The sequence below is a fragment of the Saccopteryx bilineata genome, chromosome 6, assembly GCF_036850765.1.
Source record: "Saccopteryx bilineata isolate mSacBil1 chromosome 6, mSacBil1_pri_phased_curated, whole genome shotgun sequence".
NCBI classification, from domain to species: Eukaryota; Metazoa; Chordata; class Mammalia; order Chiroptera; family Emballonuridae; genus Saccopteryx; species Saccopteryx bilineata.
In genome coordinates, this window is record NC_089495.1 from 17,054,907 (window position 1) to 17,073,963 (window position 19,057).

The following is a 19,057-nucleotide window of genomic DNA, read 5'->3' on the forward strand; positions in this document are numbered from 1 at the left end:
GCTTGCCTGGTCAAGGCACATATGGAAGTTGATGCTTCCTGCTCCTCCCCCCACCCCACCCCTCTCTCTCTGCTCTCTATAATGAATAAATAAAATCTAAAAAAAAAAGTAAAAAAAAGAAAAGAAAAAGGGCCAAATTGTAAGTATTTTAGCCTCCACATGCCATAGTCTCTGTAGCAACTCCTGAATTCTGCCTTTGTATTAGGAAATCAGACATCGAGTTATAGCTGCGTTTCAACAACACATCATTTAAAAAAAGAGGCAACTTGCCTGATGGCCATGTATATACAGTATAGATCTTGGTCACTGTGAACCATTTACAAAATCAGTAGTTCCAAACCTTTTACCACTGAGGATTATTTTCAGTTAACTTCTCCTCTATTCCATGTTTTGAAACATTTTTTAAAAGGTATCTTGACTATGTAATATTTTTGTTTCCTATTTTATTTTGACTTAATCAAAGATATATAAGGCTATGCCTAGAGATTCTGATTACTATGTTGACTTAATTCTGGATAGAAATAAACAGCTATACATTTTATATCTGTGCAGTTTCATCTAGTAAAAATGCATAATTTGTTGAGATTTTTGAAATAGTGAATACAACTTTTGGACACTGCCACCTGATTCCCCTTTCTCACATTCAAGGATTCCTCAGCAGCTTGGGGGATCACCCCAAAACCCACACACAAACATTGGTCTTGAGCTATACTTTGGAACAACCTAACAGATAGATACAGAACAGCCATCCATTCAGCAGCAGTGGAACACACATTCTTCTCAAGCACGTGGAATATTCTCCAGGACAGATAAAGTGATAAGTCACCAAAACAAGTCTTAGCAAACCTAAAGACATTGAAGAAAACTATACTTTCTGACAATGAGGGTATGAAACTAGCAATAAATACAGAAGGAAATCTGCAAAATTCACAAACTCATGGAGCTTAACACATTTCTAAACTACCAACAAGAGTCAGAAAAGAAGTAAAGAGGGAAATTTAAAAACATCTTGAAAAGCACAAAAAATGGAAACACAACATACCAAAACCTATGGGAGGCAGCAAGGGCAGTCACGAAAGGGAAGTTTACAATGATAAATGCGTACATTAAGGAAAATAGCTCAAGAAAAGAACCTAACTTCATACCTCAAGAAACTATTAAAAGAACAAATTAAGCCCCAAGTTAGAACGAAATAGCAAAGATCAGAGTTGAAATAAATGAAGCAAAGACCAGAAAAAAAGCATTAGAAAATATCAACAAAACTAAGAGCTGATTGCCTGACCAGGGGGTTGCGCAGTGGATAGAGCGTCGGACTGGGATGCGGAGGACCCAGGTTCGAGACCCCGAGGTCGCCAGCTTAGCGCGGGCTCACCTGGTTTGAGCAAAAGCTCACCAGCTTGGACCCAAGGTTGCTGGCTCCAGCAAGGGGTTACTAAGGTGTCGCAACGAAAAACTAATGATTGATGCTTATCTCTCTCCGTTCCTGTCTGTCTGTCCCTATCTATCCCTCTCTCTGACTCTCTGTCTCTGTCTCTGTAAAAAAAAAAAAATCCAACAACAACAACAAAACTACAAGCTGGTTTATTGAAAAGATATGTAAAATTGCCTGGACTGTAGTGGTGCAGTGGATAGAGCAGTGACCTGGGACGCTGAGGTCGTGGGTTTGAAACCCTGCGCTTGCCTGGTCAAGGCACATACCACAAGCAATGAACAACTAAAGTGAAGCAACTATAAGTTGATATTTCTGGCTCCCCATTCCTCTCTCTCGTCTCTCTGTAAAATCAATAAATAAAATCTGTAGCCCAGATTGTGACGTTTATCTTTTATTTAATCCCCTAATCGTTTCCTGTAGTACATCACTCCAGTCTCCCTAGTTAAAACACTATAATGAACGTTTACGGAATCGAAACGTTTTGTCAAGTCCACGCCCGATAATGCTCCCGACTGCACTGGGGGCTCAGGAGCAGTGCACCTTCTCTCCAATCAGATCCATCACATGGTCGCCTCCTCCTCAGCAGGCTCTTCCAACAGGGGCTCCAGGTGCCAACCGCGGCGGTTAGACCCGCTGCGACCACCAGAGGGCGCGTCTCCCCGGGCTTCCGAAACATTGGGGTGTTCCCGGACAAAGCGAACGAGTGGTGACATATTTAGACCCTCTGTCGCTGCCGTAGCCCGGGAGAGTAAACAGGAAGTAGGGCTCTGTCTGGGACTCGGTATTCAGGTGAAGACCAGGGATTCTGCAGACTTCGCTGCCAACCGTGTGCGCGCTTCCAGCGGGCGGTGCTTCGTCTCCGGTTTTGTGCCGCCGCCGTCGTCCGTCCCTGCTCCGTCCCGGTATCATCCTGATCAGCTCCCACCTTCCTGCACAAGCGCCACCAGAACCATGGCCGAATACTCCTACGTGAAGTCCACCAAACTCGTGCTCAAGGGAACCAAGGCCAAGAGGTAAGGGCTGCAGTTTGCACGGAAGCTCTTTCTCTCTCCTCTCGCCAGCCCCGCCCGCGACCCCGGGGCGGGGTCCGGGACTGCGGCCCTTCCGGCTCCCAGGCGGGCCTGCCCCGGGGCGGCGGGCGGCGACTCGGCACTGCGCCTGCGCGGAGCGGGGAGGACGGCGCGGACCGCAGAGCGGACCGAAAGCCCTGGGGTCTCAAGTTTGGGTGGTCTCCCCCCAACACCTCCATATTAGTCTGGCGACATAGGTCATAACTTCCTGTATTAAGGATGATTATTTTCACCATTGCCTCCACCCTAAAAAAATTCTTGATGAGTTTTCAACGCAATATGCAGATGTGGATTTTGATAGGGTTTGGGCTCAGGTCTGGACTCCGCCAGTTACCAAGTTTGGCATTTGCGGCAAGTTTGGTGATCTCTTCTGAGCTCCCATTTACTCATTAAGCGGGAATTAGTGATGCTCTAAGATGATTGTTATGAGGACTAAACAAGCTAATATGTGCGGTGAATAGGTAGAGCCTCAGATGCAAGGAGGTTGTAGTGGCGATTAAGATTTTTAATAGGTATCTGGTCACTGGTGTCCCTACCTCTTTGCTCATTCCCTCCTGGTCTCAGTGATAACCAGAGTTTTAGTAAGGAGACCAACTTTTTTACAATGAAAAGGAGGACAAAAGTAAATTTAAGAAAGCAATATCATAAATAAACATTTTATTCATTGCAACAATAACACTATAATATAAATGCATAATAAAACATTTGTAATATTTTATATTATAATTATGCTTACATGCTTATTAATTTTTAATAATTGTAAGAAAAAATTATTCAGATACAAATACGTCACATCACACGCAATGGATTGACTCTGCATCCATCGATTATGGACATTTACAGATTGGTCTTCCAATATCAAAAAAGAGGACATGTAGGAGGACACTTTTCAAGGGAGGACAGAACTTACAAAAGAAGGACTGTCCTCCCTAAAGGAGGATGATTGGTCACCTTAGTTTTGGGAACTTTGGGGTGAGATGGAGTGGAAGTGTTAAGAAGCAAGCTGAAGCTACTGCCTGAATTAAGTCTGAGTAAGTCTGAAACTGTTACTCTCCAAATTTACTGAAGGGAGGAGGAGTTAGCTTCAGATCAGTACTTTATGATGAAAATGCAAACAGGGACCTGGTCTCCCTCGGCGTCTGACTGTGGCTCAGTCCGGCACCATGGGCAAGCGGAACAACCGCGTGGCCTGTGTGAACCCAATAGCAATGGCCAGATCAAGAGGTCCAGTCCAGTCTTCCAGACCAACGATCCAGGATTATCTGAATCGACCAAGGCCTACCTGGGAAGAAGTGAAAGAACAACTAGAAAAGAAAAAGAAAGGCTCCAAGGCATTGGCTGAATTTGAAGAAAAAATGATGAGAACTGGAAGAAAGAACTAGAAAAACACAGGGAGAAATTATTAAGTGGAAGTGAGAGTTCGTCCGAAGAAAGACCGAGAAAGAAAAAAGAAAAGAAGAAATCTGGTAGGTATTCATCTTCTTCATCAAGCTGATTCTTCCAGCAGTTTTTCAGATTCTGAAGCTGAGGATAAGAAACAAGGAAAAAGAAAAAGAACTATTCACATAAATCCTCCGACAGCTCCATGTCAGAGACTGCATCAGACAGTAAGGATAGTTTAAAAGAGTAAAAGAAGTCAAAGGATGCAGTTGAGAAAGAAAAGGATATTAAAGGACTCAGCAAAAAGAGAAAGATGTATCCTGAAGATAAACATTTATCATCTGAGTCCTTGTCAGAGTCCGATTGTATTGAGGGGGTGCGAGCAAAGAAGAAGAAAAGCAGTGAAGACAGGGAAAAGCAACTGAAAAAACAAAAAAGAAAAAGAAGCATAAGAAACACAGTAACAAAAAGAAAAAGAAGGCTGCTAGTTCGAGTCCTGACTCACCATGACGTTAGGAAAAATCAAGATTCTCTTGTAAAGAAAGTACAATGTCTGAGGAGATCTCAACTGTGAAAATAATGACATATTTACTAAAATGCAGGAACTTTGTTGTTTCTGGAGTTATTCTGGACTGTTCAGTAGCAACTCAGATGCCGCTGTGTGAAAGGGCCCTAATCGTTGCCTGCTGCTAGAACATCCATCTTCTTCTCTTCTGTTGCTCAGTAACTCTGGGAGAGAATACACTGCAGTCATGGCTAGTGCTTTATAGTTGGGAATAAAGTTTGTATTTTTTACCAGAAGTGTCTAATGATAAATCAACAGAAATTGAGCTTGGATACATCATTAAGATGTAAACAGAAATGACCAGATGACTAGTTAACATTTTTGAAGTAGGGATTACATTGATATTTCAAAATCCTTACACTGTAGATAAGTTTATTTAAAAGTTTTCCCCTTGTAGCCTGACCTGTGGTGGCGCAGTGGATAAAGCGTTGCCCTGGAACGCTGAGGTCACTGGTTCAAAACCCTGGGCTTGCCTGGTCAAGGCACATATGGGAGTTGATGCTTCCTGCTCCTCTCCCTTCTCTCTCTCTCTCTCTCTCTCTCTCTCTCTCTCCCCTCTCTAAAAATTAATAAAAAGAAAAGTTTTTTTAAAAATAAAAAGTTTTCCCCTTGTAAACTTTTATTTACCTGGGGAAGGAGCTTTTAGGGGTAGGGGTTGGTTTTCTATTTCTTTAGCCGGCAGAACAGCGTGCCTTTTATTTTCACATCCTATGTTTGCAGACATAGTAGCCATGCTTCGTGGGGAGGTCAGAGCTGGGCATGGCTGTCCTGCGCTTCCTGAGCGTCCTTGGAGTCGATCGTGTGCTGCTTTGAGTGAACCAGAGAAACAGCCTTCTGCAGCACTAGGGAGACCCAGAAGCTCTGGGAGTTACCTCCACTTTGATAATACTGCATGATTTTTAGTGGTAGCATGGGTTATAACATTTCAATTAATTTTGACTACACTTTGGCTTTGGAAAGGAGTCATTTCAAGTAGACACTAGTACTTTTTGAACTTGATAGCTAAAGATTCTATAATAAAATGCATGTTTTATACTGTTAAGTTTTAACTAGTCAGGAAGATTTGATGTAACCAGTGATAGCTATTTTTTGCATGGATTTTGTTTAGGCTGTAATGTTTAGCTTTTATTAACTTTTTATTCCTGCTATCTTTAGAGAGGAGAGAGAAAGGGAGAGAGAGAGACAGAGAGGGTATTCTTGCTATCTTAAACTCCTTACTGCATTTAATGGCATGCGTGCCCAAATATTTAAGCATGTGAAAAGCAGATTTTTGGTTTGATTAGGTTCTTTTGGTTTGGTTTGTAACAGCGTCCTATTGAAGCTGAGACCATATGCAAGTCAAGTGGCAGACCTGGTGTGCTGTCTTGTTACATAAAGCTCTTGCCTGAATCTTAGTAAATATAACATATTAAAAGTTTGTATATTCATAAAAAATTAATGACAAGTTAAACTTTAAAAAAATGCAAACAGATGCATCTTAATTATCAAAACGACTGGTCATAATTAACACATACATAGCACTTTTTACCAGCCAAGAACTGTTGTAAACACTGCATGCTAACTTTTTTAAATCACCCCTAGGTTTTTTTAATTATTGCAATACAATTTACTTACCACAAAATACAGCCTTTTAAAGTACAATTTAGTGACTTTTTAGTATATTCACAAAGTTCACCACTATCTAGTTGCAAAACATTCTCAACATCATAAAAAAAACTCGTAGACATCAAGCATTCACTCACCCGAAGCTCCCCGCAATCTGCTTTCTGTCTCTGTGGATCCGCCTATTCTGAATAGTTCCCACAGTGTTATCATACAGCATGTGGCCATTTGTGTCTGCCTTCTACTTAGCAGAGTATTCTCAAGGTTCATCCATGTTGTAGCCTGAATCAGTACTCATTCATTTTTTGGCTGAATAACATTCTGTTGTGAACGTAACTCGTTATAAATAGAAACATTTTGTTTAATCATTCAGCAGTTGATGGACATTTGGGTTTTTCCACTTTTTGGCTATTGTCAATAATATTGCTATGAACACTCTTACAGAGTTATCATGTGGACATGTGTTTCCGTTTCTCTTGGGCATATACCCAGGAGTAGAATTGCTGGGTCATATGGAAACTCTGGGTTTAACTTTTTGAGGAACCCCAAACTAATTTTCAATGCAGCTGCACCATTTTACATTCTCACCAGCAGCATATTAACTCTTAATCTTTACCATAACCTTTAGAGTTGGGTTAAATTGTTATCCTTAATTTATAGGTGGGGAAACTGACTCAAAGAGTCTGTTTTTGTTTTTGTTTTTTCCAAAAATCACAGTTAAGAAGTGATAGAGTCAGGATTTAAAATCAGGCGGACTGGCTCCAGAGGCTGTGTTCTTACCTGGGTATACAGGGTACACAGGGTCAGAAGCGGCATCTCAGTACTGGAAGAAGCATATCAATGCAAATAATAATCTATAAATCAATGCATGGCTTAAAAGATCTCCTAGGAGTCCATGTTGCTATTTAAGGTGCAAATCACATCTAAATGCATCTATATGACTTACCTACTGCAGTAAGAAGAAAAAGAGCAAAGAGAAGAAGAGAAAAAGAGAGGATGATGAAGAAACCCAGCTTGACATTGTTGGTGAGTTTTCTATACTTTATTCTGAGAAAAGTTAACACTGGTTGAGATCCCTTTAAAAATCTTTCTCTAGTTAGAGGTAAATTGTAAAAAGAAAGAAGGATGCATGTCCTATTCTTACTTGTCTTAAAGTGCTCAAGTATTATTTACAGTTGTAGATGTCTTTTATTCTCTGTCATAGCAGATGTCTCTGATGTCTGTTCTTCATTACCAGAACAAAGCACAGGAGAGAGGGAACCTCCTGATTTAATAGACACCATTACACTATTGAATAGTCTAGAACAGGGGTCCCCTACTTTTTACGCAGAGGACCAGTTCACTGTCCCTCAGACCATTGGAGGGCCAGACTATAAAAAAAAAACTATGAACAAATCCCTATGCACACTGCACATATCTTATTTTAAAGTAAAAAAACAAAACAGGAACAAATACAATATTTAAAATAAAGAACAAGTAAATTTAAATCAACAAACTGACCAGTATTTCAATGGGAACTATGCTCCTCTCACTGACCACCAATGAAAGAGGTGCCCCTTCCAGAAGTGTAGCGGGGGCTGGATAAATGGCCTCGGGGAGCCACATGCGGCCCACGGACCGTAGTTTGGGGACCCCTGGACTAGATTCTGTGCATAATTTTCAAGGCCCGATATAAATATTTAACCAAATGTATTTTACAATTACAGTCACTCTTAACCAACAAGGTTGTCAGTAGGTTCTTAGAAACTGAACTGAAATGCTGTATGGTGTAAACCACTTTCATCGTACTTGACCTAAACAAAAGTTAACTTCCTACAGCCTATTTATGGTCACAAAAACATCACCAAACTTCTAAAGTAAGACCCAGAATACTTCTAATATTAAGCATTGAGATAAATATATGAGTTATAGATCAATAGAAAGACGAATATAAACAAGTAAGATCCCTCTTTTCCAACCTGCTCATTCTAGTTCAGGGTTGCGGGTGGCCAGAGCCTGTCCCTGCAGCCAGGACACAGACAGACACCAGTCCTGGGCAGGACACCCTTCCACCACAGGGACCCTCAGACACCGTCCCACACTCACTCGGACCAGGACAGTTGAGACACTCCAGTTCACCTCACGTGCCCATCTTTGGGATGTGGGAGGAGCCCACACAGATTAGGTGGGTAGGGGACAAGAACATAGACACTCAGACTGTGGCCCCCTTGGGAACTGGTTTATTTCTTTTCTCATCAACGTTATAACAAAACATCATTGAAGAAAACAGTGTTATTTGAGGACTTGCTTTATTTTCTTTGAACATGTATTCATTAAGTTTCTAATTTTTTTAAAGCCCATTTAATTTTCTTCTATTATGGCTACTACCTTATTTCTCCAGGCTAAGAATCCTTGCTTACCCCAAGGTCACACAGTTACTTTTCTGCCTTTCTTTTTCCAGGCTTCCCTGTGGGGGGTTTACATTAGATCTGTGACCCATCTCAAACTAATTTGGGGTATGGTGGGAAGTAGGATCAGGGTTCTTATTTCTCCCAGGTTTCTACCCACTTGTTTTGTCATCACTGTTGAATGGATTTTCCTTTCCCTGTTAAACTACTTTGATATCTTTGTCAAAAATCATTGACTTTGTATGAGTTGGTCTATTTCCGGACTCTGTTCCATTTGCAGTTTCAGTGTAGCAGTCTTCCATGCTGTTTTTTAATGCTTAACTATTTCATAACTTTACTGTAAACAGCATTTTAAAATGTTATTTTTTAATTGGTTGCTGTTAGTTCATAGATATACAATGGATTTCTGTATATTGACCTTGTCAGTGTCCTGGTTTTGATATTGGACTGTCAGTAGCAAAATCAAGTTTTTAGAAAATAAGTTATAACAGCAGCAAAAAGTCAGAGCCTTGTGTCAACTCTAAAATATAGATTTTAAATACTGATTTTTTTAGGAATCTGGTGGACAGTAACAAACTTCGGTGAAATTTCGGGAACCATAGCGATTGAGATGGATAAAGGCACCTACATCCACGCACTGGACAACGGACTGTTCACACTGGGAGCCCCGCATAAAGAAGGTCTGTGTCTGGGGCGCGAGGAAAGGGAAAGGCCGCTGGAAGTGGACACTTTGCTGCTTCCATTCCCGGGGGCCAGTAGCTGAGTAATCCCAAGTACATGTCTTCCAGAGGAGTCGACCTACCGCATTGGACTTTTCCACTTTTTTCTTTCCTCATTATTTACCAATTATTGGCAACTCCCTTTTCTAGAGTAAAATTTGAAAGCACTCCTCATATTTCCAAAAGAGTATCTGGATAATTGAAATCATGTGGAAAGGAAAGGGAAATCTGGCTGAGTCACCGGTCTGCAGGCCGTTGGCCAGAACCTCTCCCCCGGGACGTTGCAGACCACCTGTCCGCTCATGCCCTTTCACCCCATCAGGGGAAGCACTGACTCAGGGAGGAATCAGAAGATAAAGGCAGTATCTGTGGTCTGAGTGGCCAGCACTTGATAATTAAAGCATTTAGTTTTTTTAATATGAAATGGTTTGTCTGTGGACTGACTGCATTTTAAAACACAGAGAAAATATATTGGAAGTGACTCAAGTGTCATGCTGACCTGTGTTAAGTATGTAAAACCAACACTATAGGGGAAAAGAGAAAAACTAACACTACAGTTATAAGATAAAATAGGCCTTGGTAATGTGAATGCTATATTGTATCATAATGTAATGTTCTTATATTTAATTTTGAAAGAAAAACTAGAATTTTTAAAACTGAAGATTATCTTACATTTATAATGAATATCAAAGTTAATTCAAAATGTCTTTCTGTGTAGTTGACGAGGGCCCTAGTCCTCCGGAGCAGTTTACAGCTGTCAAACTGTCTGATTCCAGGTAAGCTGGAGTTGAACTAGAATTGGTAAGCTATTATTTTAAATTTAATTTTATTCATTAAAAAACTTCAATATGTAGCTAACTTAAGCCCATAGGGTAATTTTGATTTAAAAAGCAAAACAATACTTCTGGAAAGTATATTTTGTGATAGTTAACAAAATATAAAACTATTTCTATATCCAATTGATATTTAGGTATTATTAAATTACATTTTCAATTACAGTCTTTAAAAGAGAAAGCCCCAGAAAAAATGCATATACGTATTACAGTTCCTAGCAATAGATAATACTATGCTGGAAAAAATGAGAAATAATATCGCAGACCCAATAACATACAGATTGGAACGATGCTGTGACAAACACAGGACAAATCCTGCCTGCTGTCGCTGTGACACATGCACTCACTGGTTAGAACCAAGAGACAGAGAGGAGGGCAGGAGAAAGGAAAATGTTGAAACCAGCAGAGACTGCCACATAGTCATAAAGACCAAAAGAACACTTTTACAATCACTTTATAAGCCAACATTTCTAATTATCATGATGCGAAAGTACAGAATGCTTTGTGTAGTAGATAAAGAAATTGAGTTTTAGGGTTCTAGTAATTGGCTATATCAAGATGATAATGATTTGTATTATATTATTAACCTATAAAGTCAGTCCCCTGGCATCATGGGATTGGTAATCTAAACACTTAGAAATCTCTTTTTTTAAAAAAACAATGTTAAGATGATTATTTCTATACTTTCTCTGAATGGCCAATAAGTGTGCTGAACGACTTTTAAAGAATAAAAGCAGCAGCAGCAGAATCAGTAAACACACACTTCTAATGCTTACAGTAAAAGGCGAAACATGAAATTGGACACACAGAGCCACACTGGCCAGTGTGGCAGCCACTGTCACACGTACACGTGGGTTTGGATATATTGAACTATGGCTGAGTTTTTATGTACATACACATATACATACATATTGTTTTTTATGTTACATATTTATTTTCCTCTCAGTTTTTACCATTTATCTTTATTATTAATCTGAAGAATCGCCCTAAAATCTGGCTATGGGAAATACCTTGGTATAAATTCAGATGGACTTGTCGTTGGGCGTTCAGATGCGATCGGACCAAGAGAACAATGGGAACCAGTCTTTCAAGATGTGAGTACTATTACTGTTTACAAAAAGCTTCTTGCCAATGGAAGGGCTCTCTTCTAAGGATAAATCAGCAGCAATTTTATGTAGAGAAAGATACCAGCAGCACTACTTATAATAGCAGAGAAAATAAATCTTAATATGTGTATAAAAGAACATTATGTATCCATTAAAGTAGTATATTTGAAGAATAATGAATTTTTTAAATGTTCACTATATAAGATATAATCCTTGTGATAAAAAGCAAAATATAAAGTTGTATATCTAGATCTACACTGTCCAAAAATGTAGCCTCCAGCAACACGTTTCCAAGATGATAAATAATTAGCCCGCATCCCCCCAAAAGAGATAGTTACTTAGACTCCTTCCCTCCTGCCCTGGGGTAAGACTGGGTCACTGACTTTTTCCCTCCAGTCCAGTGAGAAGACATGTCTGTGGCACATTGCAGCCTAGTACACACAGCAGTATAAGTGAGACACAGCTGTACTATCTTCATGTTTGCACTCTGTTGTTCTCTGTTCTACCTCTGTTCCTGTGTCTTTTTACTTTTTTTCCAGTCCCGGCCAGGACCCACTAAATTGATTTCATGAACTACTCATGGGTTGCCGCCCCTTATAGATGATACTACCAGTATAGTGAGATGCTTGTAATAAAAATTATATCAACAGGAAAGGCTATTATATCAGAAAGTCAGATGATGAGTCTGATTCTACCACTCATAAAGAACTTTAGGGAAGTTCATTCCACTTGAGGAAAGTTCATGTCACTTTTATTTTGGGGAAAGACATGAAGTTTTTTCTTGTTTTTGAGAGCTAGGAGGGGAAAGAGATGAGATTCGTAGTTGCATCTCTTTAGTTGTTCATTGATTGCTTCCTCTATGTGCCTTGACGAGGGGTTGGGGGGTGCACAAGCTGATCCAGTGACCTCTTGCTCAAGCCAGCCACCTTGGGGTCATGTTGGTGACCCTGTGTTCAAGCCAGCAAGCCAACGCTCAAGCCAGGTAAGCCCGTGCTGAAGCCAGTGACCTTGGGGTTTCAACCTGGTCCTCAGCATCCCAGGCCAACACTTACCACTGTGCCACCACTGGTCAGGCAAAAGACATTAAGTTTTTAAAATTTAAATGTAAAGAGAGGCCCTGGCCAATTGGCTCAGCGATAGAGCATTGGCCTGGTGTGTGGAAGTCCTGGGTTTGGTTCCCCGCCAGGGCACACAGGAGAAGCACCCACCTGCTTCTCCACCCCTCCCCCTCTCCTTTCTCTCTGTCTCTCTCTTTCCCCACCTGCAGCCAAGGCTCCATGGGAGCAGAGTCCGGGCACTGAGGATGGCTCTATGGCCTCTGCTTCAGGTGCTAGAATGGCTCCAGTTGCAACAGAGCAATGCCCCAGATGGGCAGAGCATCGCCCCCTAGTGGGCTTGCTGGGTGCATCCCGGTTGGGCACCTGTGGAGGTCTGTCTCCCTCCTTCTCACTTTAGAAAAAAAAAAAAAAATTTTTTTAAAGACTTAAAAGTCCCTGATGTGACATTAGGTAAAACTTGATTGCAAAGTGACTGAAAGGTCAGCAGTCATGTTTAGGTCACCTTGGACTACACAGCCGTATCCAAACTCAACGAGGGTCATCCAGACCCAGCCGTTACCACCTCGAGTAAAAAAGTCAAACAGATCCATGCTGTTAGCACTTAGATGCAGTAACTGGTTATGACACAGCTTTATGAATACATTTTTATAGTTATATTTATGAATATTTTGTCTGATGTTTAAGGTATTGTTTTCCAAAAGAATCGACTACATTCAAATTATGATTAAACCTTTTATATGTAAGGAAATTGAATTAACCAAAAAAATCAATTTTTGAAGTTTTGTTTATCAGAATTAGATAAAACATTGAGTATTAAACAACTAAAAATAATGTGAATATTTCTTTCTACACACAAGTCTCTCAGACATTGATTCTTAAAGTTCTGAGCAGTAAATCCAAAGGCCAGCTTTTACACGATATACTTATATTTTCTAATTAAAGAGAAAAATTTTACTTAAAACACAATATTTAAGTAAATTATTGTGCATTATATAATTTTTTATTGTTTTTAAAGCTATTTCCTTTTTCAGACTCAACTGACTTAGCCATGTCCTCAATAGATCTTTTAGAGCAAAGGAAACAATTCTATTTCATGTAGTTAGAATTTAGTCCTACTAATAGAATATCCAGAAAATTTCATTGTTGTCTTTGAATAATTAGATTGTAGGTGATTTTAGTTTTCTATGTTTATTTTCCATGTTTTTTCTAAATTTTTTTCCTGATTACTTTTAGAGTAATGGTGGTGAGGGGAACTAATTTATTCTCAGGATTTAAGAATTCTTTTGCAGTTATTCCTATAACTATTTTTTTGTTATTTTCTTAAGGGTAAAATGGCTTTACTGGCCTCAAATAGCTGCTTTATCAGATGCAATGAAGCAGGCGATATAGAAGCAAAAAGTAAAACAGCAGGAGAAGAAGAAATGATAAAGGTATTCATGACCTTGTTCCATAGGCGAATAAATGTCACATATATGTGTCCTGCCTCTCTTTAAAATGTTGAAAATCATTTGCTATCTCTTTAAAGATTCGTTTCATAGCTTTTTATACTATACTTCCAGTAAGCCTTGTTTTACATTATAAATCCCATAACTAATGGCGTGTTTGCACCACATGGTAGAGAAGTTACTACACCTGTAAGCTCCCTTGCTATTATCTCTGTGTATTAGTGTCTTTTTTGAATACTTCCACATGTTTTTAGGACTGTCTATTTTTGTTTCCTGCATTTTAAAACTTAATTTTCTAAATAAATAATACATTCACGTAGTTGAAAATTTTTAAACTCTAAGCATGTATAAACATATACCTCCCATCCTTCTATAGCCTTGTACACTTTCTGAATAAGAATATGAATGTGTGTAATTTTCTACTTTTTTACCCTAAAGCTAGCCTACGTGACACACTCTTCTAGACTTGACTTTTTCTCCTTAACATTGTGTCTTGGAGATTCTGCTTTATTACATACAAAGTTTTCCCTCTTTCTTCTTTTTTAACAGCGGCATAATATTCTATTTTAGGGATGTACCATAATTTATTTCATCAGTTCTTCAAAATGGAAATTTAGGTTATTTCCAGCATTTCTCTATTACACACATTGCTGCAGCACATAAATTTGAATATGCGTCACTTCGTGGGTGTGCAAGTATATCCGAGGATCAATTCCCAGAAGCAGTTATGGGGTCAAGGGGCATAAACATTTGTAATTCTTTCGATACTGCCAGTTGCCCTCCGTAGGGGTTGCGCTGTCTTACACTCCCACCACATACGTGAGAAGTTACCAGGTTGTTCTGAGTTTGTTTAATACCTGAGCATCCGTGTTGCTAGTCACTATATAAAGTATAAAACGTCTTAGAACTTTCAGAGCTTCGGCCCTCAAACTCTGGATCTTTTGATGAATACGTAAAAAGGTCTTCACGTGAGGAGAAACGTGAAGCACGTCAACAAATTTTTTTTATCTGGTATCAGTCACCAAGCTGGAAGTGGAAGTTCCTTATCCCAGGCTACATTTTCTAATGCTGTCGTTCGTTTTCCTTATAAATGTTCTACAGACATCTTCACATCCAGGGAGAGTTCTAAACAAAACTGCAGACTAGACAAGTCAGGTGCTTTAGTTTATCTGAACTGAAATCGGATGAAGGCCTCACGGCTTGGCCACGACCTTCTTCTCAGTGCGTTGCTCTTCTTTCTGGCATTCCCTCTCAGTACTGCGCGTCCCCAGCGTGGGAGTCACAGGTCCCAGAGAGTCTGACCCACGTTTGTGTGTTAATGCTTTAGGGAGGGCAGAGTGGGAGGCGCGACGAAATGGGGGGGTGCCTTTTCTTAAGTGGCTGTAATCCTTATAAATGTCAAGTGTCTGTAGTGCTTGGTGTCAGATTCCATGTCATATATTTAATTTTACTTTTTAAATATTCTTGATTTTCATAATAGTTTTATCATATTGTTTTTACTTTGAAAAATATTAGCACAAAAATTAGAAATTTCTGAGTATCTTCCAAAGTTTTCTAAAATGGCATTTTTTCCACCAGAGTCTCAAATAATTTTCATCTAAAACTTAGATCCTATTGTATCTGTATCCATTAATTTGTGGCATGTGATAGTAAATACCAGTCAAAACTTAAGAGGCGATAAGGATATTGAAGAGGGGCGATTCCAGTTAGGTAAAAACTAATCGTGTTACCTTAAAAGTTTTGCCTATTCAAAGTAAAATAGCTACTATCTTAAGTTTTTATTATTATACAGTAAATATAAATATATTGCTCACAAATATTAGGGGATATTTCTAAATGAACATGAAGATAAAAAAAGAAGCATTTGATTTTTTTTTTTTTATTAAACAAGAACATCGGAAAAGCAAACAAGAAGTCAAAGAAAGTTGTTTATGTAAATGAGATGCAAAACCAACTTGTATTTCGTTGGTGAAAATGCACTGTGCAAAAGGCTGGAAGTACTGGAGTGTCTGCACCTTCCCTGGTCCCCTCATCTTTGTGAGCAGTGTACGATCTACCAGGAATAATTCAGTCTTACTATGTTTACTTTGAAGCCAAAATTAAATCATTTAAATTGTTGCCTAATTGTTCAGCAGGAACTAATCTGTAAAATGTTTTTCAAATAATTTTTTCTTTAGTGTTTCTGATACCAGGGCTCTTGAGAAACATATAAAAGCAATGATTTATATAAATTCTATTTATAAATATAAACAATACCTAGAACCTGTCTTTCTGAATCTAACTGCTCAGTTCATTGTTTTCTTCTTTTGCGTAAGAAGTCACCTAAAGTGTTCTTGTGTAATAAGTGGGAAAGGGGCAGAGAATTGTGTAACTTACTGGGTCTCATCTCCAATATCCAGATTCGATCCTGTGCTGAAAGAGAAACTAAGAAAAAAGATGATATTCCAGAAGAAGACAAAGGAAATGTTAAACAGTGTGAAATCAATTATGTGTATGTATGTTTATTTTCAGACCTGCAGATTTGAGAGTAGAGTGCTTCTCAAGGCACCTAAAATAAACTACCTGAAGGACAGGAAGAGGCAGCATCATAGAAACTCTGGGACAAAGCCCTGAGCTGAGGCTTTTCTGTTTCTCAGTACTTCAGTTTTCCTAGTTTTCTGCTAACTTTCAACGCTGAAGTCACTTGGCTTCACTTCTTCTCCATATTAATTAACGAAATGTCTGTAACCTGTCTGTCAGAACAGAGTGCCAAGCAAACACTGCTTCACAGCCAGACACGGTGGGCCCCAGCCAGCATCCCGAGTGGAAGTGAGGCTGAGTAGAGCTGCCCTCTGGGGGGTGGGGCGCTAAGAGCATCTGTAGTTGAAAAGCTGTATGTTATTCAAGAAATACAATTAGGTTCTTTTAAATAAATGAAAAACTTTAAAAATATTTTAAGTTTGTAAGTAATCATGTATAACCAAAAGTTTAAGATATTTTTCAACAAATACATTTTCTCAACAGAAAGAAATTTCAGAGCTTCCAAGACCACAAACTTAAAATAAGTAAAGAAGACAGTAAAGCTCTTAAAAAGGCCCGGAAAGATGGATTTTTGCATGAAACACTTCTGGACAGGTAGGTATATTTTTACTTATTTCCAACAATGATTAAGGACTCAGTAGAAGTGTCGTTTTTGAATTACTATACTTTGCAAGATAATTTTCTTTATTTCTAATTTGTGAACATGGTAATATTACCTAAAAAGCACTCCATAAGCCTGGAAAAGATCACCAAGAAAAACTATCTAAATATAGCCAGATTGCAAGTTCTTATATATTTTGTAAGATGTTCAGGTATCACTAAAATTACATCATAAATTTATTTGCCAACATTTTTTGTAACTGTTAAAAGCAGGCTAGATGGAGTCATTTGACTAATTTCAAAATCAGTTCTGTTAGAGTGGCATGGGTTCCTAAAAATAGTTCAGCTTAAAAATTACTAAATATAAAATTAAATAAGTGAAATTGAAGCACTTTTATTAAGTTGAATTCAGATGTGTGCAGGATATGTATCATAGCACATTATTAATATTTACTGGTCCTGGCGTTGGATCAGTGTTAGCGTCAGCCTAGCGCCATGATGGCGACCGGGTTGACCAGCACTGCAAAAGTGGGCAGTTTTTATAAAAAGGTTCACCATCACGGGCCTAGCGGATGGATGTCCCAGGTTTAATTCTTGGTCAGGGCACACAGGATAAGCAACTATCTGCTTCTCCACCCTTCCCCCTCCTCCTTCTCTCTCTCTCTGTGTCTTTTCTCCTCCCGCAGCCATGGCTCAATTGATTCAAGCACATTGGCCCTGGGCGCTAAGGATGGCTCAATGGAGCTTCCAACTCGGGTGCTAAAAATAGCTCAATTGGGAACATGATCCCAGATGGGCAGAGCATCAGCCCCAGATGGGGTTGCTGGGTGGATCCCGGTCAGGGTGCATGCAGGAGTCTATCTCCTCTCCTCTCACTTAAATATTAATTAATTAATTAATTAATTAATTAAAATATGTATGTATATATTTATTACTATTCCTACATAGGTAAGTAATGCCCTGTATTTACAACACTAAAAATGACTAGAGAGGTTTAACTTTGAGCTTAACCACTAAAATCAAAGAGACTCCAGATTAAAAGAGAATTTGCTAGTTTCCTGCCATTTATTGAAGGTCTGTGTTGCAAAATTACTCTTAAGACATTTCTTTATATTACTTGATAAAGACAGTATATTTCCTATTTGCTGTTAACTACTGTAGTTGATTGAGTTATACCTGAATTCAGTAAATGATGTAGGAACTTCTTTCCTCTGAGAAAATTAGCATCTGCTATCTAATCCTAAGAAATCAGGAATGGGATATAAAAATAATCAGGTGATGGGCTCAGAAGAAATACAGTAAGGTCTGTGTCCTATAACTTTGATCACTTATGAAAATACACATTGTTCAATAGAAGTTTAGGGCACACTTAAAATCAGAGGTGATTAAAATTGCTGTTGTGTTTGCAAAAGGCCTTAGACACATTTGTTAAAGATTAGGGAAAGACTTGCATAAGAACAGAATCCATTTAGTATGAAACATAAAATTTTAAAATAAAATTTTAATTAAAATATTTTAATATAAGTGGTGTGGTAATTTAATAACCAAAATTGATAACATAATTTCTAAGCATGAGTTTATATTTAGTAGCAGTTGCCTATACATGGAGTGTTTTACATAGATTAATTTTTACCATTTGTCTTTTTAACCAGGAGAGCCAAATTGAAAGCTGATAGATACTGCAAGTGACCCGGATTTCTGTGTCTCCTCTTCTTTTTTTCTGAATAAAATAATCAGTGGATGTGTTTTTGCAGAGTTCTTGGGTCGTTGCGGAATTAACTGCAGTGTTTCACGTGGAAATGAAATTAGAGCGCACCCTGAAAGAGCCACGGAGTATTTTTTCCTCCGGATTCCCTGTCATAAAGACGAGGTGCTGCTCTGTGAAACCCGAGGTGGTTTGCAGCTCCTGGAATCCAGCTTCCTGCTCTCCGGTCTTTACATTACTTGATATAATATGTATATGCAGTCAGTACAACCGGGCTTTGATTCTACCTCTTCGGTAATGCCCAAGTCACACACAAGCCGAATACCAGAACAGCGGTGCTGGGCAGAGAGACAGAAATCATGCAGTGCAATGGGAACAGGAAACGACCAAAAAAGCAAGTAGGCTCAGAACAGAAGGTAAGAGCAGAGTTGGGGACTCCCTGCTTAGGACAGGTTAGCCCCCGCGGAGATCTGTGGAGTGCTCTCATCCCCGTGGCGGGCTGGGAGGGGCTCCTGAGGAGAGTCAGACACTGAGCACTGCTGACTCTGCTTTGCTGAGCCAGGTGGATTCCGAGCCTGTCTGAACTCTGTCCCAGTTGTCATCTAAGGCGAGCGTTTCTGAACCCAGGTAGTGGA

The 19,057-nt window shown here is 39.2% G+C and overlaps 1 protein-coding gene and 1 pseudogene across 1 annotated transcript; both read left to right on the forward strand.

Moving 5' to 3' along the window:
* The first annotated feature begins 1,605 nt into the window (after positions 1–1,605).
* FRG1 (FSHD region gene 1) lies at positions 1,606–18,458 on the forward strand. The gene is made up of 9 exons (XM_066236095.1): positions 1,606–2,445; positions 7,005–7,075; positions 8,991–9,116; positions 9,874–9,931; positions 10,968–11,082; positions 13,478–13,582; positions 15,997–16,088; positions 16,601–16,711; positions 18,370–18,458. Exons 1-9 carry the CDS (start codon positions 1,997–1,999, stop codon positions 18,404–18,406), a joined length of 1,164 nt encoding a protein of 387 aa, XP_066092192.1. The 5' UTR covers positions 1,606–1,996; the 3' UTR covers positions 18,407–18,458.
* LOC136308569 (protein FAM133B pseudogene) lies at positions 3,666–4,773 on the forward strand (annotated as a pseudogene).
* Positions 18,459–19,057: the final 599 nt, after the last annotated feature.